Below are 26,496 nucleotides of genomic sequence, written 5' to 3' on the forward strand. Positions count from 1 at the left end.
TGAATTGGTTCTCAAGTGACTTATGACTGGTTTATTTATAATATATATACTTTATTTTAAAGAATACCATTCTGAAGCTTCCTTGGGATCTTATGAATAGCTACGAGAAATTAAACCTGTCTAGTTCCTTTAATTGAGCGCTCTCCGGTACTCCACCAGAAAGAGAGGAGTAATGCAAGTCAATGGGAGAGCATCTCCCGTTGATGCAGCACAGTGTAGACTCTGCATTAAGTCAACCTAAGCTACGTCTACTCCAGCTAAGTTATTCACATAGCTGGAGTGGCATAATTTAGTTTGACTTACCCTAGTAGTGTAGACAAGGCCTTACAATAGCAGCAGTACTCTGGTGTGAAGAAGGTGCTATGGAAATATAGGGTAGCCAGACTTCATAATGGCCTGTGACTATAGATGTATGGCGTAAAAAGTGACCACAATAGCAATAGATCTTGACAAATTTTAGTATGCAAGAAAATATATTAGTGTCCACGTACATAGTGTCAGTACTTCATATCCACTAATGAGAAATGACTTGAATTCCTGTCTAGTCCAATGTAGATATCTGCCTTAATAACAGAATCGGAGAACATAAAACCAAATTGCATCAGTATAACTTTTATTTTCTATCAACATAGGCTTGGACTAGTACTCCTTGTACTAACGTTTGTAGGAAGTGTTTGGATTTAAAAAAAAATCAATTCTATTAAATCATGTTACTCAGTTCTAGTACTGTACCCCTTTAGTAAAAGGTTCTTGTAATTGCAGGACTTGCTGTTAAGACAACTGTTAAAACATGGTGGATTATTATGAGGTTCTAGGAGTGCATAGGCATGCCTCACCAGAAGACATTAAAAAGGCGTAAGTACCATTTTCTTCAAGTAAGATCTTTCACACCTCATAAATGTATAAACTTGATATCTAGATATCAAATTTCATATCAAAAGTATTGGTAATTGATACTAGTAATTCAGAAAACTATTGAGTGCGCCAGAAAATCTGTCTTTCATTTTATGTACACACATCAGGAGAAATGTTTCTAAGGTACTTTTGTATCCTAATAGAGCACATTAACCATTCTAAAAATTGATCCCAAGCTCTTTTTAAAAAAAGAGAAACTATCTATACTTTTTGTCAGTCACTTTCAGATAGAGGTTTTATGAAATGCACTGGATTAGATCATAATCAGATGTTCATTCTAGTGTACTTATGCCAATTTTGTGTCTCATTTAGACTAGATTAGAAACTACAGAGTTAAGTAATTCTCTTATTGTAGATCATTTCCGGTTAGAACCTTTCTTAGCTCCCTCATGCTTCCTTGGCTTCAGCCTCTCATCAGTTTTCTTTTCTCTCCCTTGGTGTAGACTGCATGTTTACCAGTACCAAATCTCCTCTTGCTTCCTGGAAACACCCACTGCCTCAAGTCATTCAGCATTCTGATGCTGCACTCCTGTGTATGCACTATCCATCCACTATCTGGTGCCACTTTGCAAACTTGATCAGATTAAGAACTAACACAATAAAAGACCTGAAGCAGCCATTCATGCGTGTGGAGAAGAGCTTGTTTTGTAGATTGGGCAAAAAGCTTCTAGAAACCCTTAAGGTTCTAGACTTTTCAGAATTCTCAGGAATAGTCATTGTTTCCAGACTGAGCACTTCCTGGAAGTATACCCTGGTCCACCATTTGAGAACTGGCTTACCGTGCTATATGCAACTTCCTTTATACTAGGTTTTTAACTGGCTTCAGATTATCATTGTAGATCAGTTTGTAGATACCTCTTCAAAATGTGGAGTAATGATTTCAAATACTATTAAAGATTTCCACAGAGCACTGAATGGGGCAAGAATAACATTGAGCTGTTAGAGTACTTTACAGCTTCAGCCTAACCGTATGGTACCTAGAAGTGCTCCCTCCTAATCAATACTGACACTGCCCTGCAAGCTTGCCTCAGATTTTGAGGCAGCAGTGGTAGTGGCAACATCTGCTGTGTGGATCAGCTAAAGTTATCAGTCTGACTCCATTTCCTTCCCATTTCCAAATGTTCAGAATGCCCCAAACCAAGATGAAGTCTCCTCCATTTAAAAAAAAAAAAAAAAAAAAAAAAAAAAAAGTATATGAAGCAACTTCTTTGGAAATTAACTCTCCAGCTTTATCAGATGAGATCTGTTTTCCATGCTTTGACTTAATGGATTGAACATCTGCTATAAAAAGGTGAACACATTTAAATTAGGAAAGTTTTTAGAGAAATCAGATACAGCTTTTAATTTAGATTTTTGTGCATTACTTGCAACTATAAAATAGCTGTCTGTCAGCAACGCTAAAGTGAATGAGTGACACATCTTAGTTTCCAATCACTTTTTTCAGAAACAACTTGGTGGAAGCTTTCCTTGTGGAACATCTTCCTTTCATGGGCTGCCAAATATTATGCAACATTTCTAGTTTCCAGTAACCTGTACATGCTGTATCAGTTTCCTGCCACAGTCTAGTATAGAAGGCTTATGCTGATCAAACCCTGGTAGCGAATGAGAGCTTTAATTTCGTAGGCATACCTTTATGGATAACTACTTAACTCAAACATTCAAGCCTATGCTCCTGTTTGATCATAAAACTATCCCAAATATAATCTGTACACTTAAATACTGAGAGGGACAAGACTGTAAAATTGTTTTACACTAAATTATTATTCTTGGGAGTACTCTCCTAAGGCTAGGGATTGTGTATACGGTGTAGCCTCCAAATCTTTCAGCGTAGTTCCTCCAGCTGTTGTCTGTCCACCAAAAACACACTATCTGATTACAAACACTGAACGAGTTGCTACTACGGTATAGCATTAAATCCTACTTGGATGTTTGTTAGAACTCTGTGGAGAGCATGCAGCAGAAAGTGTCTGTGGTCTCCAGATCTACAGGCTTGGGCAAAGAGGTTTCTTTGTACCCTCTACCTCCACCTTCCTACATGCCAACCCAGTTCTCCATTCAGTCGTTGGCAGAGGAGGAGGTAGGGCTAACTTTTCTTGCAAGAATTGCCTCTGAAAACCAGATTGTCAACAGCCAACCTTCTCAGATGTAGCAAGGTTATTGAGAGAACAGAGGGAATCACGGAAGCAGCTAAAGGAATTTAGCTGCAAACAGGGCCTCCATCAGTCAGCGGCACCCAGGAGTAATTGATTCCCAGTAAAATATTTCTTTAGCAAAACTGGAGGGTAGCCTGACAGCTTAAGTTACTTATCTGTGTATCAGCAAAATTTCTTGGAATAGGTCTACAAATAAGATTTGAGCGACTAAATGTCCTAATTAGGGTGACCAGACAGCAAGTGTGAAAAATCGGGACGGGTTGGGGGGGTAATAGGCTTCTATATAAGACAAAGCCCCAAATATCGGGACTGTCCCTATAAAATCAGGACATCTGGTCACCCTATTCCTAATTCATGATTTCCTATTTTGACACCTGTATTTCTTATGTATATCTGTCTGAGTGCAGTTTACTGAAATAGAGCATGATTTATCTTCCCTTTTCATTTCAGGTACCGCAAACTAGCGCTGAAGTGGCACCCCGATAAAAATCCAGATAATAAAGAAGAAGCTGAGAGGCGATTCAAACAAGTAGCTGAAGCATATGAGGTTTTGTCTGATGGTAAGTATCTTAAAAGGGATCTTGGCAACTGGTCATCTTTGGTTATGGAATGCTGTAGTAGAAATGCTGAAGAACATAGTGCTTTAAAGGGGTTTTCTTAAATTGATGCACAAATGGCACTTTTTTTTGGTGGTGAGCAATTAGTTTGGTGCTCTTGGAAAGAAGTGGGAAGTAGTTGTACAGTCTGGTGCCGAGAGGGTGGGAAGTGAGAGATTCTGAGACACAAGAAATATTTTTGAATGAGTTAATATAACAGTTTAATCCTACATGTTAAATCCTGAGTCTACAGAGACCTGTGATTAAGAATGAATCTTAGAATGAAACTCTACAGAAGTTCATAAAGATTTGAAAGCATGGAATTTTGAGTAATATAACCTTGGAATCCATTAGCTGAAGCCACGGTGGTCATACTTCCTCCTAAACCCCTAAAAGTCGCTTCTCATCACTTGGTTCTCCATTTTTTTTTTCTAATTCATGTCCTATTAATTGGGATAACAAGTCCAATTTTTTTTTCCTTTTTTATCAACTAACCAGCTGTATGCAGGAACTGATCATGTTAGATGTGTGTGTATGTAGATCTGAATACCAAAAGCCTCCCTTCCTCTCCTTTCAGTAGCCAAAACAAGCAATAGGGTAACACTGAATATAACATTTAATTTCTAATACACTGTCAGAAGGGCAGTACCCTTTTAAGAATTTTGTGGCTTTCAAAATTCTGTGGGAGAGGTGATATGTCATGAGGGAATCTCCTAAACAGATTATGCAGCCTTCCCACGTAGCATGGTGGGTAATGTATGTGGAAGAATCCATGGAGTGGCTCACTGGCAAGTGGTTTGTGTCGCAATAAGAAACGTGAAAGAATGTATGGGTGTTTATAAAGTTAACTTTATAAATTTAGTGTAGAAGTTGTCTTGCTTTGTTTTGGGCTCCATAATAAGAGCGCTGACAAGGCTTACAGAATGTTTAGTATTGCCTGAAACTACTTGTTATGTGGGTTGGGAGCCTTAAATTCTAATCAGTTTTAATATTTTATAAGGATTAACCTCTTGTAGGAAACATTTACTTAGAATTGGTCAGAATCAAAATTGTATAGAATGAGCTACTATAAGCAAGAGATCACTTTGGTTTCCCTTCAGTGTAACTCCTTGACTCATAAGGAAGCATCTCTTTTGTCAGAGCATTGTCAGCAGCTAATCTGAACCATAAATCAAAGGATTTGTGCATCTTTTATATTCTGTATCCTCAGATAACTTACTGGAGCTGTTAGTATTTTTTAAACACTAAAAAAAAGGTTAATAAAGATCTTCCTTGGTATAACATCCAGAAATACATGTTATTTCTGGTGTTTGGTATAAACACCAGAAATAACATGTATTTCTGGATGTTATACCAAGGAAGATCTTTATCAGCCATCTTTTTATTTTTTGTCTGTGTTTAAAAGCACCGAACATTTTCCCCACTAATCTAGTTCATCCTTTGATGTTTTTTCACTCTTCTTCCTTCTCTGCTTCCCGAAAAAGTAAACTGGTACAATCGGGCATTTTTCCTCTTCACCTATTCCATATGCATTAATCCTGCCAGAAACATTCATTGCTCATGGGCTGGTCATAGGAAGTTAATTCCTGCTGGTAGCCTTAACGTGACTATTTAAGACCTACAATATAGAAACTTCTCCCATTTTTCCATATGCTTGTCTAATTTACATAAGAATGTCCATACTGGGTCAGATCAAAGGTCCATCTAGCCCAGTATCCTGTCTTCCAACAGTGGCAAATGCCAGGTGCTTCAGAGGGAATGAACAGAAGAGGTAATCAAGTGATCCATCCCCTGTTGCCCATTCCCAGCTTCTGGCAAACAGAGGCTAGGGACACCATCCCTGCTCATCCTGGCTAATAGCCATTGGTGGACCTATCCTCCTTCTCCAATGTTCAGGTTAATAGAGGAGTAACACCACTTCCTCCCCAGAAATGTCCTTGTGAACTTCACTTGCAACAAGTGACTATGGGAAAAGTTCTGCTAGAGCAGCACCATCGTTTGTCTAGTCTGCCTCTCAAAATAGGGCCTGGTTTGGCAGGCTACAGACTTGTTCACCCTGCCTCATGTTTTGGTTTCTGGTGCCTAATTTATAAGGCTAGGCAGAAACTTCCTCTGTGGGCAACTTATTCCAGAACTGTCATCCTCTAGGTTTCTTGCACCTTCCTGTGAAACATTTTCCTCTGATTGTTAAGGACAGGATATTGGACTCAGTGGCAAAGTCTCTTACCAGTTTTGCCACTGTGCCTTTAGTTATCTTGCTGAATATACAAACATGAAGACCATGTTTCTTCCTTCCAAGGAAGAGCTACCTTTCAGCATACTAAATCATCTCTCAGTGGAAATAGTAATACAGTATGGGGAACTTGACGCCTTATTCGTAGCTACTAGAACTAAATTGACACGAACAGTTTTGTCTTCACCCACAGTGCTTTGATGATCCTTAGCAAAACATTTGTACTCTGCATTTGCTGTAACAAACCTGGCTTAAATAAACTTGCTGTGATAAAATTCAACTGAGTACATTAATGATACATACTGCATTTCTACTGATGTAATTAACTTTTTTGTAGCTAAAAAACGTGACATCTATGACAAATATGGAAAAGAAGGCTTAAATGGAGGAGGTGGAGGTATGTAGACTTGGCATGTTTTTTCTTCCATATCATCTGAATGATTTTAACAAACTGTTCCACTCTGCAGACTCACTTTAGTTACATATTATTTCATGCTCTGAAAAGCATTTGTAGCCATAAGAGCTAAACTCTTTTTAAATGCAATTAAATTATGTAGAAACAGAGCCACTGGTGATGTTGTGTTATCACATACCATAGAGTAGCAACTTGACATGACTCTGATAGGACTAGTTCCAGCTAGTAAATTTGCCTATCTAGTCCAAAACAATATTTTAAACATATAACAGGAATTAGTCTGTATAGTCAAAGTAAGAGAGGAAAATCAAGTTAGACTCTAACTTGGCCCAACATTTAAATTTTGAAAATTTTTTACATTGCATAAGACCAAAAGAAGACTACATTTTTTTCTAAAATGTGTTCCAGTTATCAGGTGCTTTTTAAACAAATTGACATTAACCTGCAAAGCAGAATCTGAAAGTTTCATTTTTACTCAGTCATGTTTGTTTAAAAAAAAAAAAATTTAGTTTTGTTTTTGAAAGAGACTATCAGGTAGTCCAATAATAAATCAGAGGAGAAACTCTTCCCAAATTCTGCTAGGAGAGTCTACAATCATAAGCATAGTATTAACAACTGAAGTGTCTAATTTTAGCTTGTATTTGCCAAGTGCAAGTCAGATTCTTCATGTAATATAAATCAGTGATTTTTTTTTTTTTTTTTTTTGACCTGTGGTTCCCAGACTCCTGGGGGTCTACAGACTAAGATTTCCAAAGGGCTCTGCACCTCCATTCAAAATTTTTTTTGAACAGTCTGCACATGAAAAAAGGTTGAAAATCACTGATCTAGATCAAAAGCTGGCAAGTGATACTATCAAATAAACCATCACAAGATTATACTGATTCAGGCAGTAAATATGTACCAGACTTCAACACCAACAAAGAGCTCTGAGTTTAAAAAAAAAAAAAACTTCATTTTTAGTCAAATGTGTACCTTTAAGTATAATGAGAAATATTGATATCTAGAAACCTGCAGAAGAACATAAATGATAAAAAATCTATTGTAGAATACGATTAACTTTAGGGATATCTGGAAAGGGGATGGGCAGAGAAATTGAAACTTTAGTAATAAACTACAGATAACTGCTTTGTTTCCATATTTTACTAATTGGACAGTCATTTTCTGCTGTTGAAAAACTGATTACAGTAATTACAGATACAGTAGAGCTTTTTAGCAGAATGTGAGGAAAATTTAACATGAAGTCTCGCTTAATTGTATTAAATGTATTTTGAAGAATATATTAAGAAAATCCATCCAATGAGCCAGGAATGAACTATTGTGGAAAAACTAGAATTCTGTATTTTAGAAAATATAGAAACACATACAGCTTATATGTACAACTCAAATATTTTATGCTTTTGTAGTGTGAAGAGTTGTAAAATGTGACTTCTTTTTCTGCAGGTGGAAGTCATTTTGACAGCCCATTTGAATATGGATTTACATTCCGTAACCCAGATGATGTCTTTAGGGAGTTTTTTGGTGGAAGGGACCCCTTTTCATTTGACTTCTTTGGTAAGTCAGCGGCTTTTGGGGAGTGGTGGTGGAGCATCAAAGTAGTGGCTAAAATTCATATCTACATAACAGATGTGTATAATTTGACTTTCACTGGAAATAGTCCTATTACTGATCTCTTAGACGTTTTAAAATGTCTTTTTCTTTCTTCTCTCCTATCTCCCTCCTTGCTTTTTGCTGTTGTACGTAGGGTTTTGCGATCAGTTTTTGCTCTCTCAAGGTCTGATTTGTTTAAAAATAATATATCAAGTTTGCTATGGTCTTTCTAAAAGAAGAAACTAATAAATCACACAGAAGAATTTTGCTTTAGTAAATGTGGATTGCTCGGTCTGTATGGCATACAAACACTTTTTTCCCGAGTCTGGTGCCACATGATAGTCAGAAAAAACTACCCTCTCCCCCCACCAAAAAAAAAAGCAAAAGCAATAGGTGCAGTGAAACCAGCTTCTGAAGCTTCTAGCTACCATGGAGTTAAGGAAAATAATAAAGAATTAGGTTGTCAACAAAGCAGTTTAAAAAATACTTTATGCTTGCCAGCATCATGCCAATGAATTGTTTGCTTGTGAAGGCACCCACGGCCATACAAAAGATCTCAGCAAAAGTATTAGGGATCTTATTCAATCTCTGCCAGTGCAGCTGCTTTCCTCTTTTGATCCATAAAAGTAGAACACCTCCTGTGTTCAGCCTTTCACTCCTGGAACTGCCTAGAGGAACCAGAAGGAGTAACATCTGGAAGATTGCAAGACGAATTCTCTGCCTGTTTACAGACAAGACATGAGAAACAAGAGAGGCCTCCTGGCTATTCCATAGAGCTGAAGAGGAATTAATGCACCACTAATGCAAACTGTAGATGACTTTTATGATTAACTCCAGAATGGGAAAGGAACAAAAATCATTCTTTTATTATAGGAATTTGGAAAAAATGCATTAGTGGATCAGAGGAAGCTTGTCTACTAAATGTTCTCTGTACACATGTACAGTTAAGGTTGAGTGTGCAGTGAGAGAGATTTGTACCATGAATTTGTTTTGAGAGCAGTGTAGCTTCCCATAAAGTAACACATACGCACCAACATCTTTTCATAATCTTAATCAGAATGCATTTTTCCTTCCTCTCCCCTTGCCCTTCTATTTACATATATGCCAACACTATGTAAGCATATGAAAGATCAAGCTAGGTTGACAGAAGAGGCCAGTTTATTTCCCAGAGATTTTGCCGAGTCTACCAAAACATGCAAAACAAAAAGGGGAAGATGAAGAAATCTTAGGAAAAGGGGGGAGCTTATTTTCTAATGCTTTAAAGAGGCCGGAAGTGGGTTTTTTTTTTTTATGGTCTTGTATTTCTTTTGCCTTCGTTTTTAAGGAGGAGGAGAGGTTTGGATTCTCCCCGTATTGTTAATGAAAAAACAAATTTCGGTTCTTTTGGAGATGAGCCCCATTGACCTGCAGGAAGAAAAAAGGGCTTATGAGGGAGAGGGAGAAATGAGGAGGAAAGGAGTCAGAAGATTTTGTTTCCTATTCAGAAGCTAGCTCCATCTTCTTTTAATTGCTCTTTAGATTTCCCCCACCTCACCCCCTTTGGGCAGGAAGTGTGTTCTGCTTCCTAGTGGGAATGAAGCTGAGGGTTACGGCGTTAGTACTGGCAACATTTAAAAATGATCCAGGAACAAAGGTGGTTACTTCCTAGTGGAGTACTGATGAGTGGTGTGGTTATTTCTCAAGTACTTAAACATAACTGAGTGCAAGGAATCCTATGACAAACTGAAGCATCCCTACATGCTGAGACAGTTTCATTTCAGTATCAGATATAGTAAAATAACGAAGTAAAAATGCCTACACACGAGATCTTCATTTTAGTGATCAGCTTCTAAAACAAAGCATCCCTAATTTGAGTAACTGTTCAATACAAATATTAAACCATTTCGTTAGCATATAGAAATCATTTATTGTTGCTGCTTTCCTGTTTAAGTGGCCAGATAATGGGGCTAACGTATAAAGGAGGAAGGTGTTTATCGGTACGGTGACTTAAATTTTTTTTAAGATGACATGCAACTTCTTTGACATAAAACACTGGTAAGTGACAAAGTAGCTAAGAATTATGAACTAACTTACTGATTACAATGGGCATGTTTCTTTAGATTCTTACTCAGTGGTCATCAGTTGGCTGCCTGAGGAATCTCATGGAGGATCAGAGGAAGGGTTTGTGGAGGATCTGGAGGAAAAATCTAGTGGAGGAATGGCAGAAGAGTTAGCGGAGGGTCTGGAGGAAGAACTCAGTGGCAGATCAGCGGGGGAAGAATCTGATGAAATATTGGAGGATGTCGGAGTAGGATTAGAAGATTCGGTCTCAGCCCTGGGCCCCAGCAAGTCTAACACCAGCCCTGGCGACCTCATTAAAATGCGGTCACAATCCACTTTGGTGTAGCCCAATAGCCTGTCTTCTAACAGTGGCCAGTACAAGGTGCTTCAGAGGGAATGCCCAAAACAGGACAATTGATTAAGTGATCCACTCCTGTCATCTGGTCCCAGCTTCCAGTGTCAGAAGTTTCAGGACACCCACAACGTGATGGTTGCATCCTTGACCATCTTGGCTAATTGCCATTGATGAACCTATCCTCCACAAAGATATCTAATTTATTTTCCGAACCCATTTGTGCTTTTGGTTTTCACAACATCCTATGGCAAGGAGGTCTGCAGGTTTTATAGACCTCTGCCATGCCTATCTTCTAAGCTGAACAGTTCCTGTTTTTTAATCTCTTCTTGTATGGAAGCCATTGTATATTCCTAATCCCTTCTCTGTATCTTTTCCAATTCTAAAATCTTTTTTTTTTTTTTTAAATGAGGTGACTGGAACTGTATATAATATTCAAGGTCTGAGTGTATCATGGTTTTATATAGTGGCATCATGATATGTTTTTTCTTACCATCTATCCCTTTCCTAATGGTTCCTAACGTTGTTAGGATTTTTTGACTGCCTCTGCACACTGAGTAGATTTCCCCCCTCTCCTCCTGCCCCAGAACTATCCACAATGAGTCAGATTTCTTTCTTGAGCAGCAACAGCTAATTTAGACCCCACCATTTTGTATGTATAGCTGGGACTTTTCTCCAATATTCATTACTTTGCATTTATCAACATTGAATTTCATCTGCCATTTTGTTTCCCAGTCACCCTGGATAGTGAGAGAATCTAGTAACACTCTGTAGTCAGCATTACAGTGCCCATAATCTCGAGTAACTGTATCGTGCAAATTTTGCCACCTTACTGTTCAACCCCTTTTCGAGATCATTTATGAATAGGTTGAACAGCACAGGTCCTTGAGGAACCCAGCTATTATTTACCCCTTTCCATTGTGAAAACTGATAATTTAGGAAACAAAAGTAGGAATATCTTTTAATCAGTTCCATGAGAGATCCTTCCCTCTTATCCCATGACTGTTTACTTTGCTTCAGAGCTTTTGGTGAGGGATCTTGTCAAAGACTTTCTGAAATTCCACGTACATTATATCAACTGGACCACCCTGTCCACGTGCTTATTGACTCCCTCAATGAATTCTAATAGATTGGTAAAGCATGATTTTCCCCTTACAAAAGCCATGTTGACTTTTTCACAATGACTAATATAATCACAGTAAATATTTTATTCGGGAAAGTATAAAACCTTGATTGTACATATGAGAGGAGGGGCTTGTACATAACTTGATGCTTCCCTGATCTATACTACTATCTGAAACCAAGATAAAATTACATCTGTCCACAACTTATGTATGCATACATTAAATAACTGTGTCTTTGAATTCCAAAATAGTTGAATTTCAGTAGCTTGATGCTGATTACAGCCAGCAATCAGTATTTGTTATGGAAGCATGCATAGGCTCTGTACAAAAGGAAACCAGTCTCTAAGCTTGCAATTCTAGGAAAACAATTAAGATTGAGGAGGAGAAAGCAATACTACGTGCAACATGATCATAGGCATGTCAAGTTCCATTTTTATAAATATGCTTGTTCTGTGTTTTAGAATGTAATGTCTTTTGGGGGGCACTTAATTTTAAGTGAGAGTAGGGCACTGAAGTGTACATGGTGTAATCTATGGGGTAGAAAGTGGAGGACTAAGCATTAAAGATGGGGAATGAGGTCTGGGCAGCTTCAGGGTTGCAGCAATAGAAGTGGGCGTGGGGAGGAGGCATCTGGAGTCTAGACTCCATAGGATAGCTGTAGATTTATGTTGGCATAGCCCCCTAGTATAAGTGCAGCCTATACTGGCAGAAGATCTTTCTTCTTTTGGTATTGGAACACCATCTTTCTGGACAGTGTTAGTTACATCTGTTGAAGCATTGTTCTGTCAACATAGCTGTGTCTACACTTGGGGTTTATTGGTGTAGCTCTGTCAGCTGAGTGTCTCTCCCCCCCACCCCACACACAGAGCTTTGCTGATATAATTTAAGTGTAGGGTAAGCCCATGTATCATGAGTGGTGATGGCAACAGCCTGGAGACTTCTATAGTCCATCCCCTTCACGCTCCCCCTAGCTTGTGTTGCTATTTTGATACGGTTAAGGGGCATGTGGGTCTGGCACAGGTCACCTGTAAGTGGCCAGTGATGCAGTGAATTATAAAAATATATAGTATAGCTTTGACATGAGTGGTTTTTGTTTTTATTTTAATGCCAGGTAACTGAAGATAAACTGGACTATAAATAGAAAGCATAATAGTGGACAGTAATATAATATAGATCACTTGTATGCATGAGTGAATGACCTTCATAACTCACTAGTGAGTCATTCTCTAACTAGCAGGAATAAATTGGACTATAGCACTGTTAACTGCAATGGCTTTATTTGCTGGCTAATACGCTGGAGTGAGAGACTCTTATATGCTAGTCTTTGAAATTGCTACTCCAGGTATATAATGACTTGGAAATATTAAATTCCAATAATATTTTTGTGCCAAGAGTTTGTACTCAGATTTGCCAATGCACATATAGTATTAAAGGTACCTACAAAGGATTAAAAATATATAAAAAAAAAAATTGAGGTTGTTACAAACCTTGGGGTTTTTTGATGGAAAAGAGGGGCATTTTGGGGGAGAAAAACAATGCCTGTATCTTACCTCACAAATTTAAAGTTTGGTCTGTATTCCCTGGTTTTGCTGGAGGACCAGTGAGAGGTATAAGAGCTGTTTGCAAGTTCTTAACATCATATTTGATGGGGCTAAGAGTATTGGAGGTCTCCAACAAAGGCTTCCTTTATTCAGACTTTGTTAATTTGTCATTCATGTTAAGTAGGTGTAAGCAAACTAAGCAGAGGTTTAAACTGTGACTAAAAATCCCATTTCCCTTTCAGTTCATCTTTTTTTGCTTGTAATGTAATCATTTCACTAATTCTCAGTAATCTGTCTTCCAGCCTAGGTTGGAACTGGATTTTAATTGGGGGGGGGGAGGGGGAAGAGGGAGGGAACCTGCTCTTAGTCTCTGATCTTCACTTAAAATCAACTTGGAATTCTAATTGGTACAGTGGTTATTCTGAATTGGCCCAGATTCAGCAAGGACATGCTTTACTTTAGATATTGCCTTCAATGGGACTTAAGTATATGCTTAACTCTTATCCTGCATGGGAATATCTTCCATTCTCTGAAACATCACACTGAGATTTGGTTTAGAATTGGAAAGTTCTATAGTTGAAGAAAATATAAATGCTATTACAGACCTCATATGTTGGAAAATAACTTCTTACATTTCACTTTTAAACTATTTTTTTGCAATGTTACATTTTTCAACAACACTTCATCACTGGTCAGGCTAACATGCCTAAAATGGTTGTTCTGTAGATAACCCATATTTGTAAAATATTTTGTAAATGTTACCAGTGTCCTGTGCTGTGTAATATAGGGTCTTGTAAAGTTCCGCTGCAGTGGGAACTGAAATCCAAAATAGCTTATGTTCAGAACTAAAGATCTACAACTTAATGGTACACTGTGTTGTGTAAATCATGGTCCTACAAAATGCTGATGTTATGCTAGTATGGTGTAAAACTCAAACTTCAGTTTTCTTATACTTGTTACACCAGTTAATAAAAGTGTGGGGGGTTTTTAAAAAAAAAAAAAAAATTGCTTGAGCCCTAGCACCTCTTTCATTACAAATTAAGCACTGCCTTCAGCCCTTATTTTTTTTCTTCCCATAAAGCTCTTATCGTCTGAATTTCCTCTTAAGCATCTAACCCTCCAACTAGTTAATTTTAACTAAACTAAAACATTTGCAGATCACTTAAAGTTGTATTATGACTATTTTAATTCCCTGTCTCCAATACCCTTTACATTTCAGTCTTAATGGAACACTAATATAGTTGAGCCTGTCTTAAGCAGAGTCCTGGTGGTGGTGGTCCTCAGATAAATCTTGTATGAAGTTATACAAGTAGTGTTGGATATTTAGGGATTGAATCAAATTTCATCACATCAGCAATATTAAGTTTAAGCCCCCAAAACTCAGCTTGACAGACAGGGTATTCTACAGAGAGAAGGGCTTCTCCTGCAGTAACTTCAGATATTTGACATTCTCATGTAGAACAGAAAGCAGATTGTTGCCTCTCGGAACAAAAAAAGTCATCAATTCTTTAATTGTGCTATCAAGAAAAGTGGTTTTTTATAGTTAATGGCCATGTGAGGAGGAGACAAATTCCTAATTACCCAGATGTTAACTGACCTGAACTATCTAACCTACATGAATTTGATATAAAACATAGATTTGTGTGTGTGTGACTATATGAATATACATACTTATTGTATAAGTGATAAGATTTGCTTATGTAGCCTAATTCACATGGAACACAGTTTTCTGCTGAAAACTGAATTTCTGCATGTTCCCCCTGATGTTTACTAGTCACTTGCAAACTGGCACAGCACTAAGGAAGCAGGACTTTGTTTGCGGCATGCCATTACTTTAATAATAGTATCTAAAGTTCTGGAGACCAAGAAGAGTTGGGTGTGTGAGAGAGATAATATTGGTCTCTTACAGGTCTCAAAGGAACACAGAATTGTTATAGTGAATCAGATCTGTGCTCAGATATTCTGTCTGACAGTGGCCAGTACCAGATGCTTCAGAGGAACGTGCAAGAAACTTCCTTCTCTACTAGAAGTCCTCATACTTATTAAATATAGCAACTACTGAATAAAACTGATCACAGCCTCCTGCATTAAAATCTGTTTTTTTGTTTTGTAGAAGATCCTTTTGATGACTTATTTGGAAACCGACGAGGTCAACGAGGGAACAGAAACAGAGGTGGTGGGCCATTTTTCTCTGCATTTAGTGGATTTCCTGCGTTTGGGAGTGGTTTTTCTTCATTTGATACAGGTAAATATTTTAAAGCAAACTTCAAGCCAAATTTAATATTGCTAGAGAAGGAGTTTCTCTGGAACAGTAAATTGGTACAACACGGTTAAAAAAAATTATATATAACATGAGGCCTGTTACATCCCCTGTAGAGTCCCCTAGTTTTAAATAGAGCCACGGTGTTGTAGAGTATTTGTTATAGCTAAAATCTCATGAAAAGGGAGTAAGCCCTGTTAGAAGGAAATTGGATCTATTCTGCTTCTTGATCTTTTACTGACACCATTAGACTGGACAAGTCTTAACTTCTCAGTATGTCAGTTTCTATATCAAAATGTTGCTTGCCTTACCAGGGGGTGTGTTCAATGTTTTTGAGGTCTCCAAAAAGGGGGCTACAATAGTGTGTGCCTTTAAGCGAGATTATGGACTCCAAGTGCTCTCAATTATTGGAGCCTAGTTGAATGCTAAAGGCCTAGTTTTCGCCACTTCACTTGAAGTCAGTGGGAGTAACAGTTACCCAACAACTCTGAAATTGAGCAACTTGGTATTTGAAATTGGGGAGCTAGAATTAATAGACCAAAATTTGGTCGAGCAGACCTTCCTAAAGTAAGAGTTGTTAAAGGGTTTCTGATGAAATTGTTTACTGTGCTTTAATCAAATACTTACCACGTCTTCCCCCCAGGTTTTACTTCGTTTGGTTCATTGGGGCACGGGGGCCTTACTTCATTCTCCTCTACGTCATTCGGTGGCAGTGGGATGGGTAGCTTCAAATCGGTATCAACTTCTACTAAAATAGTTAATGGCAGAAAAATTACTACGAAGAGGTAAGTGATGTAAAAAAGATAAATTTTGTTGTAATAAAAACGAGGAGTCCGGTGGCACCTTAAAGACTAACAGACTTATTTGGTCATAAGCTGTCGGGGGTAAAAAAACACTACTTCATTCCACAGGGCTACCCCTCTGATATTTGGTACCATGCAAGTTGTTGTAATAGAATTAATCAGTATTTTTCTGATAACTTTCTTTATGCTTACAGTTTTGTTTTCCCGTAACTTAGATATCCAATTCTGTGTGAATTGTAATGATAGACCTATTAGATTCTCTTTTCTTTCCCTACCATTACAGGATGGTTCTCTGCTGTAGTATGTGTAAGCATGCAGGGGTTGGGCAAAAAGTACCTAATGCCCTGTAGCCAAGAGTTTATTTAAAAGTGGGGAAAACCCTTAACAGTACCCTGTGTAGCCTAATTGACGGATTGGTGCATTGAATAACTTCTTTTCTTTCACAGTAGTTAAGGGTTCAGTTTCTTGAACAGCTACAGCATCAGGAAGACTACCGATGTTGTTAGTATTAGAGACCCAAGGAGTACAGGACAAACAATTGAAGTTTATCACAAGTCCCTTTTATTAGCAAATCTATTAAACAGATAATCCCACAAACACTGAAATACAACAGTAGATAGTGTAATGTGTTTAGCTCTGTGACTGGCATCACTAACATCTTCTGCAGGGGATCCCCACAGTGTCGGTCAATATACTCATCTTCATTGTCACCATCACCAGTGAGTGTTATCCTGGCATCTCCCAAGGACTTAGATTGGGATACAGCTTCTATAATGTGTTATGCTGATGCCCACGGGTTCATGCAGATTTATGAAGGTTTTCACCCCTTTTCCTTATTTGAACTTCCACCTCCCACTACCTTTTGGAATAGCCTATAAAAAAAAATGAACAACTTGTTAATTTTCCATATTATTCCATTAATATTTACATTACTCAGTCACCATAACTTGTGGCTGGCTGCAAAATCCAAAAAAGATTATAACCAGCTTTCACCAATACATTACAATATATATTTCCGAAGTAGAATGTTCCATTGCTGCTAAACTGCTATCTTATGATACCTTGTCATGTAGGGTCATTGCTATCTTGGGACAAATTTTGATCTAGTTCACCTACTGGTTAGTTGCTTTATGTCAAGTCTGTCTTTAGTCCTGAGGCCTTGTTTGGCTAAGCTAAATATCTTACAGGCCTGATGGCTGTAAGCCATGTTATAACGTTAATTCTTTTATTTCCCCTTTAAATCCTGAAAATATATATATATATATGATATCTTTTTATTCTTGGGTACACCTTCTGAGAAGCTCAGCCACCTGTCAGCTGTTGGGCAGGGAGTGGATACTGGGATTACCAAAATGCTGCTATCATTGGAACTTGCTCAGGGATGATGCATCTTTTAGTACTGGCTTCTAGCTAGTAAGTGTCTGAAAACTGAAGCCCTTCTCACTAGGCCGCTGGAAGAGAAAAGGAGTATGCTCTTGCTTTCCCTTCACGCATGGAGCTATTGATTGGGGATTGAGGCCACTGTTCTGCTCCAACCCCAGCCTTCTGGTTGTAAGTAGCATGAGAAGCATAGCAGGTGGTCTACACTATGCTCCAACTTTCCTCAGCCTCTATTTTGAGAGTTGACCCTCCACCCAGTAGGCTTTCCCAAGCAACATTAGCAAAAGTGATCTGTTCAGTGTCCCTACTGACCGTATGGATTTGAAGTGCAAATAGTCTTGTCAGGTAAGCTAATAGCAAGAGTTAAGGTTCTCTACCAGGAAAAACTTATTGCTCACTACTGGTGAGTGAGCGTTCAAGCACTATACCCATCAGAACCTCTCCTCACTATTTTACACCAGTCTTTGGGAAATCCTCTGCAAATATTGTTTAGTGACAAAATAACATGCAATAAATTAAAGAGATGCATTACAAATGTAATTGACAGTTGTCAAACTGAAGTGTTCTTAGCCCCATGAGCTCTACTAATAAGTACTGAGACCTCCATACCACGTACTAAATCTTTAAGAAGTGGAGCGAGACCTCTCGGTTTGTTTGTTTTTATACCATCTGTAAACTAGCAAAAAAATACAAGGTTCTACTGTGTAAGTGAACTGGAGAGGTGTCCCTTAGAACAAACCTCTTGACACATGTTTGTAATTAAAGTGAATTAGTGACAGTGCCAAAAAACCCCAATGTTTTGGTATTTATCCAGTGTCAACTGGACAAATACCATGACACAGAAACTGCAGTTGGCATTCAAAACGATGCTTAGACAAGGCCTGGGTAACTGGATAGGCCTTGCATCATGCCTTGCAAGTAGCAAAATCAAGCCCTGGCAAACCCAATGTTGAAGAATTTAAATAGAGCAGTGGTTCTCAACCAGGGGTCCTGGGCCCTTGGCGGGCAATGACCAGGTTTCAGGGGGTGTCCGCCAAGCATGGCCAGTGTTAAACTCGCTAGGGCCTAGGGCAGAAAGCCAAAGTCCTGCTGCATGGGACTGCAGCCCAGAGCACCCAGCCCCACTACCCAGGGCTGAAGCCAAAGCCTGAGCAACTTAGTTTCACAGTTCCCCCTGGTGCGGGACCTCCAGGCAATTGCCCTGCTTGCTACTCCTAACTCTGGCCCTGGCTTTTATATGCAGACAGACAATTGTTGTGGCACAGCTGGACTGTGAAGTTTTTATAGCCTGGGGGGTGACTCAGAAAGAAAAAGGTTGAGAACCCCTGGAATAGAGGACCTTCTATCAGCCTGGAGGAACTGACATATCTGGATTATTAAGTAGAAAGTCTCTGCTGTTGACAGGGAGGCTGTCTCCATGCCTGTAATCCATTACATCTTTACCCATCTTTTGTAACCAGTTAAGAGGCACAGTCATCTCAACCAGTTAAAAGTAACACAGTACAGTTTGTGTCCACACAGCAGGTTTTCTGTCATCACAATTACTTCATATGGTCACACCATTGTATCAGTGGGTTCTGGGGAAAATCTGGACAGCTGTTTCGTAGCATGTCATGAGGGAATCAGTAGCTCAGAAGACATTCAGACTACAGAAAGTAGGGCAGTGCATCATGTGATGTCCTGTTGCATAGACTTGGGAAGAACAGGTCAAATTAATTACTTTATGCAGACATAATTAGGAGATTCCATCTACAGAGCAAACAAGTGTGGTTAACTGCTTATAGGAAGACAGTTGTTTCAGTCTAGGAGCAAAATGCTGTTAGCTGACATGGTGGTTAACCAAGTGGTACTCTCCATATGTAACAAAGCATGCTTAGAACTACCCAGGCCACAAACTTGTTACAAATGTTAAGGTGTAAGATAGACAGGAGCTCTTTATCTTTAAGTCTAGTTAAAAATAACAATGAATTGCTCCCCAAAGCTGATAAGAAGCCATTGCAACATACGGAACACAGATGTACTGTGCTCAACATAACTAGCACTCTGAGAAAAGGGGTGATGTTTGCATGATGACCATAATGTTATCCTTTTGAAAGAAGACTACCATCTTGTGACCTGTGACCAAGCAAGGAAGAATTCCTGGCCGCTACTACTACTTCCTCTCTAAAATTTGGGTGTAGTTATATAATTAAAAAAAAAAAAAAAAGCCAAGCAACCCTTGATAAGTCCACATTGAGACAGCAGGCAGTCCTCTTTGGAGAGAACATACAGCATTTGCCTGTTCATCAAACTTTCTCCTAACCACAATTGTTGTCTCGGATTCTTTACTGAGTAGATTCTGTCTCTGTCTGTCTGATCATCAAAATAGAATTCTATTGATTTATGAAGTGAAAAGCTTCTACATGTTTCTGTACTCTAAACACAGGTTACTTATGGATAGTATTTAATACAAACCAGCCCTAAATATGGCCTACATTTGTGCTTTGAACATACAATTATAATTCAGTGACCAAGAGAATAAAATGAACTGCTTTGCAAACCCAAAATTATACATTAAACATTTAACAAGGGGGGTAAACCCTACGTGCAGCATCAAGATTGCCTGGTGAAAACCAATCAAGAGGTGCAAAAGTTAATCCTGCTTGTGAACCTTAACTTGGCCATGTGTAACACTATTTTGGTGCTGTTGCACATGTTCTGTGTATTGTTTCATCCTGCTTACCTAGTTAAACATATCAGTGTAATATTGTGGGGAAAATATATACCATAAAATACAATATGCTGAACACAGCTGTCAGAACCTGAACTGTCGTGGTTCCTAACTACTACTTTTAACTGAAACTCAAAACTAAATTGCATATGATGCTTTTTGAATGGGAGGGTGGGGAGAAAAGGGGAGAGATGGAAAAAAACTTTGACCTAAGAGGAGAACTGTGATTATGGAGAATGTAGTGCCAGCTGCAGTGACTGTTACAATGCTGTCTACAACACTTCAGTGCAATACACTGGAGGACTGGGAGTTAGTCGCTTCCAGAGAGGCTTTTCAGTGGGCTGGGAGAAGATGCTAATTGTTGTGGCTTCCCCACTGTTAAATGTGATCACTTACTTACTGTAGTTGCATCAGCCAAGCTTTGGATCTAGACTTGGCACTGTATTTTATTACCTAAATATCTGCGTGTAGTGTACTTTAATCATATTGAACATGCTTTAAAACTATGATTAAATGGATTTTTGTCCAACAGAATTGTTGAGAATGGACAAGAGAGAGTGGAAGTTGAAGAAGATGGCCAGTTAAAGTCATTAACAGTAAATGGTAAGGAGCAGCTGCTACGCTTGGATAACAAGTAATTCAACGCACTTGTTAACAGAAATTTTAAGCTATAACAAGCACCATTTGAGGAGTAAAAGGAACATTTTTTTTTTTTTGAAGATTTCAAACGAACTCTTTCAGTATCTGTACTTAATCTAAAGTATTTATAAACAGCTCGTCGGAGCTCATGGTATTTTGTCATAGACTTTTGAGTTAATTGTTGGGACCACATCAGTAGGACCATTTTTTGTCCTTAAATTGTTGTAAATTTCTGTATGCACTTTGCTTTTTATTAAACATGATCCAAGGTGAGCCGTGATCCTTCAGTAGTGCTAGGGCAAAATGTACACTAACCACTAGCATGAATCTTGCTTTTCCCACTTTGTTTGAAATGTGAGCCAACTAGTAGTTTGTCTGCTGTGAAGTTAACATTTCAAGGATGAACTTTTCAATAATTTCAACTTTTTTTAATATTTAGTAGTGAAAGATGTTAAGTTACTGGTAATGCATTTCTGGTTTAAATAAATTAAGGATGTTTTCTAGTTGTGCATGAATGCCGACAACTTAGTTAGTTCTGACAATGTTTAAATATGTAATGTTTAAGCTTAGGAAAACAACAAAAAGTAAAGCTGGTGAGCTGGGTCTTTTGTCAATTGCTAAAAAATTCAAAATGAATAAATGCTGATGTTTGTGGTGCATTCTTTCATGGATGGCATTTGTAGCCTTCTTGTGTCTGTGTGTGATTTGGGCAAGTGGGGAACCATATTTTGCTTTTCAACACCTGCTTCCTTCAAGCTTCAGGCTGAGGGGCTTTTCTTTGCAGATGTTTTCTTCAATGTGACTGAAAACATGGCTTGTAGTTTCCTTTCCAAACCTATATGTGAAGTATCTATTTATAGGGTGTTTCCCCAGGACTGGCTGGATAACTCACTTCCCCCCACAATGTATACATTTCAGCTTGTAATAGTCTGCATTATTGTCTTGTAAATAAGATGTTTAACATGAGTATACAATATCTCTGAAAACACTGCATTAAAAGTCCTTTCCTTCATATATGGGGCAACATGCCCATCTGTCGATGGACTTCCACAAAATTATCAATGTCTGTCAGTAAATGAAAAGCAAACCCAAAATATCTAAATTAGCAGTATTTTCTAATGTTCTGGCATAGATGTAAAAGGAAGAGTAATTGTGATTCATAAATGTCAGCATCTTCAAACCTGAGTTAAGAAAGTAACTGTAAAACTCTGCTATTAATGTGGTGTCTTCAGCTGCATAGACTTGAGTACCATTGGTTTACACACTTACTAACCAACATTAAAATGGAGAAAAGTGCCTACTTACATCAATGGAATGGGGAGTGAGGCAAAGTACTAATTTGTAGATAATATAACATGGTCAGATTTTCAAAGCTAGGCAAAAGCAATTGTTTGCAAGACTCCTTATATGCCTGCTTTATACAGTAGATACTTATGCTCATTCATCAGGTATTTTGTGCACTGGGTATTTATGTATAAGTGATGCATGTGCAGTTTTATGCATGCAGCTAGCTCTGAACATCTGGCCTACAGTGAATTATTTAGGCTAGTTTAACATCCACAAACTTTATGTAAGACCTCAAAGTGTATGGTTTGAAGTGATCAGTTAATCCTTTCTAGAGAATACTGTCTGTGATGTTGCACTAATGAATGTCTATGAATTAAAATTCAGGAGGTGGATGGAAAAAAGTGGCAAACTATTCTTCAGGATAACTGATTCAATTTAAACCAAGAACAAATAACCTAACAAATTGTGTTAATTGTTGGTGACTGCAGTGAGGTTAAACACTGTGAGGTTATAACATTTTAAATTTTTCTCCCACTCAACTTTATAGTCAAACAATTTAAAGATGGTAGGAGAAGGAATAAAATACAAATTATACTTTAAGGTTGGGAGATGAGAAGGTAGGCACATTTTTAAAGTATGTGCCAAGGTCCTTGTAATAGCTCAAAACTTAATCTAGCAACTCTACATTTTTCCTCATCAGTTTTTCTCTCTCGTGCACATCACTTGTTGCCCAGAAGATGACTAAACAGAGAAACAAGAAGTTACTTAAAATGGTTTGAAATACATTTGTCATTGGGTCTGAAAATGTTAGCCACAATGCACTCCCCCTTCTACTGGCATGTCTTCAGTCTGTTACAACTCCTGCCTATGAAATACATGTGGCTTTTCAACCTCTTCATTTAGCTGTTTGGCATAAGCTGAGTTGTAAATTGCATAATGAGAGCTTAACATGGTGACTTCACTGAAGATCCAGTCTGGATGGTGCTTTCTCTGCCTTCAGATTTGCATGGTTGATATTTTCAGTGGTAGGCCCCATGCGGTTATGAAATTGCACTCTTCAAGTAAAAAGAGAAAACAGGCCAAAAAAGCTGGCCAGTTGGTCCACTCACTCTCTATTCAACCAGTAAAAGATCTGCACGGTATTTAAAAAAAAATAAAATCTACACACTGGCATCTGAGGGAGTTGACCCTGGAATCAAATAACTATTTTGATTTGGTCCCAACTCTATTACTTGACTGGCAGTCCCACTTTCACATACAGTGGTGTAAAGACTTTAAGGCTCCACATAGTTTCAACATGCAGAGTGCTGTTATTTCAGAATAAATACATACTTGCTGCTCACTCTCAATTGTCACTTGCTGTTCATTCTGGATATAAAAATCAAATCCTGACCTCCAACCCTTCTTCCCCCATATAGATCCATTGTGCACTTGCAACACAAGGGTGTGAGTTAGGCTTCTGTGCCTGAGACCCTATGACTCCATGTCTCTGGTAGCCTTACTGTGTTAGAATTCTCACTATTGTAATACAGAAATGCATGACTATTTTCTGCTCTGTTGTAAACTCACTTTTATTAGGTTGCATTTAAGAACTTTGCATCACTTTTCTTACTAATACATTCTTTGCATGCAAGGCCTGCTCCTTAGGAGTAAAGAGTTACTTTGGGCACCAAATTGAAAGCCTCATTAGCTTTCCCTTCTGCATGGCCACTAGAAAAATATATAGTAACTGGTAAACTTTTTCACTTCCAGCAAATATCTGTACAATGCTTTATCAGGTATGTAGAGTAAAATGGGACTAAATGTAAACTTGTCCTCTTAAAGCTATTTGCCTAAAAGTAAGAGAAATTTTGTGCAGATGCCCAATAAAATGCTAAATATTGGGCATTTGAAAAAGCAGGGCGGGACACATGCCAAGATCAGGGCCGGCTCCAGGCACCAGCTTAACAAGCAGATACTTGGGGCACCCAAGGGAGAGGGGCGGCAGGTCCCTCACTCCCTGTAGGAGCGAAGGACCTGCCGCTGCCAATTGCGGCTTTTTTTTTTTTTTTTTTGCTTGAGGCAGCAAAAATGCTGGAGCTGGCCCTGGCCAAGATAAAACTTCCTTCTGATTTAGAAAAATTAGAGGTGGTTTCTAAGAACTACTGTCCTTTCTGTGATCTGGACTTAGTTTTCAGTCTATTGGTAGCATGCAGTATTCTACTAATGCTTTTACTTGGTGAATCATCTCAGCCCCTTCTGTGCAAAACCTGGATAATTCTTTACAGAGCAGCAATTTAAGTACTGCATGTTGTACTATATATTATGTGGGGGTTGAATTATCCAGTTTTCAATGCTTTCAGTAGGACAGTCACAAAATGCTGTATAAACTAATGGTTTTGACTGAATGTATTTAGGTGGCAACATACTATTTGTTAATCTTGTTCATGTTTTTGAAATGTTTACTGCAGCATTCAGTCTTCATTTGTAATCCATAAGGAAGCTAAACCACACTGAGCTATATGGTATTAAATGACAAAGCTCTGCACATATGTTGTATAGCTTGGTGTGTGGGCTACAGTTATAACTATGGGATTGATGTTTCAGGAAAAACTTGTCCCTGCTGCAGTTTGTAGTGTCCTGCAGCAACAGTAAATTGTTTGCAAAGCTACTGATATGAAACTTTTAACTTCTTAAAATTCCATCAAAAAGGAGGTCAGTATTAGTTATCACCTTCCTGTCTGTGTTCATGCTCGTATTCGACTTTCCTGTTGTCTGAGTTTGCTTGGCTAAGCACAGTGGGTTTTATGTGAAAGTGATGCTTCTTATTGTTGTGTTTGTGTATAGTTGTGCTTCTGTGTGTGGTCTGGTCTGTGGGAAGCAGCTTTGGTCAAGGAGGTTTGGAGACTTGAGTATCTAAATCTGCCGGTTGTCATAGTGAGTGGACTCATTTTTCTGCCTCAGTTTCTTCATCATTAACATGGGCATAATGCCAACTCTCAAGACTGTAATCAAAGTAAAATGGTTATACCAGGATCATATTACGCTTGTAGTTAAAGTTTATTTTAAGAAAATATAGGATGGGATTTTCAAAAGCACTCAGCACTGGCCTAGCTATGCTTCCATTGAAGTTTAGTGGTAAAACTTCCACTTAAATGGAAGAATAATTATCCAAATTGAGTACTTGGGAAGACCCACCTCTAGCATCAATGCTTAGCACTGTTTCTTTATTAATAATTAATAAAAAAACTACAAAAGGATTTTCCACAATATGGATGCACAATAGGTATTATCCTGCCAGCAAGCTGCAACCCTGACTTTAAGGTTTATCTTTTTTTTTTTTTTTTTTTTTAAGGGAAAAAACTGTTGAATCTCCCATTCTGTCCAAGACTTGTTTACTTTGGAACTGAATTGTGACCAAAAATTCACTTCCAATGCTACCAACTAGATACAGATGGCTTCCTTTTTATCCCTGGATTTGAAGTGACTACAAGTAAAAAGTTTTCACCCCCTCATTCAGTTTCTTTGAAATAGATATTAAGACTTAAAAAATGGGTTTCTTTTAAAGATTACTTGCAAATAAGGACTTGTATTGCTTTACTGCTAAAACCCAGAAAGATCTTAGACTTTCGGCTCTTAAGGCCTGTACAATGTGCACGTATTACGTGAGGGTGTCCACATAGGGTAAATTTTATATCTTCAGGCTTCTAATTACTGTGGGATTTACTATTTGTTCTGAACTTGGATTTAGTAAAACTCTCCTTTTAATAGTAAAATGGAATGACAGGTCAAATTGCCTCAAGGCACTTCTGTTGAGTTTGGCACCTTTTTACAGTGATGCTTTGCTCCGTTATCTGTCTCCACTATACAAAGGGAATATTCCTGTATTTTCTGCCGTGCTATTTTTATTATATTTAGAGCTTGTCTACACTACCAGCTGGATCGATGGGCAGCAATCAATCCAGCGGAAGTCAATTTATCGTCTATACTATAGACTCAAATCAACCACTGATCGTTTTAGCATAGACTCCAGTACTCCCTCAATGAGAAGCGCAGGGGGAATCGACGGGAGAACACCGCTATGAAGACACCACAGAAAGTAGATTTAAGTACGTTGACTTCAGCTTTTGTTGTTCACGTAGCTGAAGTTGCGTAGCTTAGATTGATTTTCCCCCTGCCCCCATCCCCCCATAGTGTAGACCAGCCCTTAGAGTGCAGTAGTGCTCAAAATGTGCTACTGTTTTCTCACTTGAGAAGAAGACTGTTCCTTTCCTGAGGCAGTACCAGTCTAAAAAGGCAAGGGCTGGTGGGTGGGAGTGGGGAGAGACAGCTCATGCAAAGGATGGACAAAATGGATGAAGGTAAATAGAAGATTTAGGCTTGGTCTACACCAGCAACTTTTGTCAGTATAACTGTCGCTCAGGGATGTGGAAAATCCACACCCCTGAGAGGTCAGTATAACTGCGTCGAACTTCCAGTGTA

At 38.4% G+C, this 26,496-nt stretch overlaps 1 protein-coding gene across 2 annotated transcripts in view; it reads left to right on the plus strand.

Moving 5' to 3' along the window:
• Window positions 1-712: 712 nt before the first annotated feature.
• The window catches only part of DNAJB6 (DnaJ heat shock protein family (Hsp40) member B6), a 68,432-nt gene continuing 42,648 nt past the window's right edge, over window positions 713-26,496 (plus strand). For both annotated transcript variants that reach the window (XM_034760011.1, XM_034760010.1), the window contains exons 1-7: window positions 713-855; window positions 3,519-3,628; window positions 6,235-6,294; window positions 7,753-7,863; window positions 15,070-15,201; window positions 15,860-16,001; window positions 20,642-20,712. In XM_034760011.1, the coding sequence (XP_034615902.1) occupies window positions 791-855; window positions 3,519-3,628; window positions 6,235-6,294; window positions 7,753-7,863; window positions 15,070-15,201; window positions 15,860-16,001; window positions 20,642-20,712 (691 nt within the window). In that variant the 5' untranslated portion in view covers window positions 713-790. The remainder of the gene's footprint in view (window positions 856-3,518; window positions 3,629-6,234; window positions 6,295-7,752; window positions 7,864-15,069; window positions 15,202-15,859; window positions 16,002-20,641; window positions 20,713-26,496) is intronic.

Source organism: Trachemys scripta, chromosome 2 (genome assembly GCF_013100865.1).
Source record: "Trachemys scripta elegans isolate TJP31775 chromosome 2, CAS_Tse_1.0, whole genome shotgun sequence".
NCBI classification, from domain to species: domain Eukaryota; kingdom Metazoa; phylum Chordata; order Testudines; family Emydidae; genus Trachemys; species Trachemys scripta.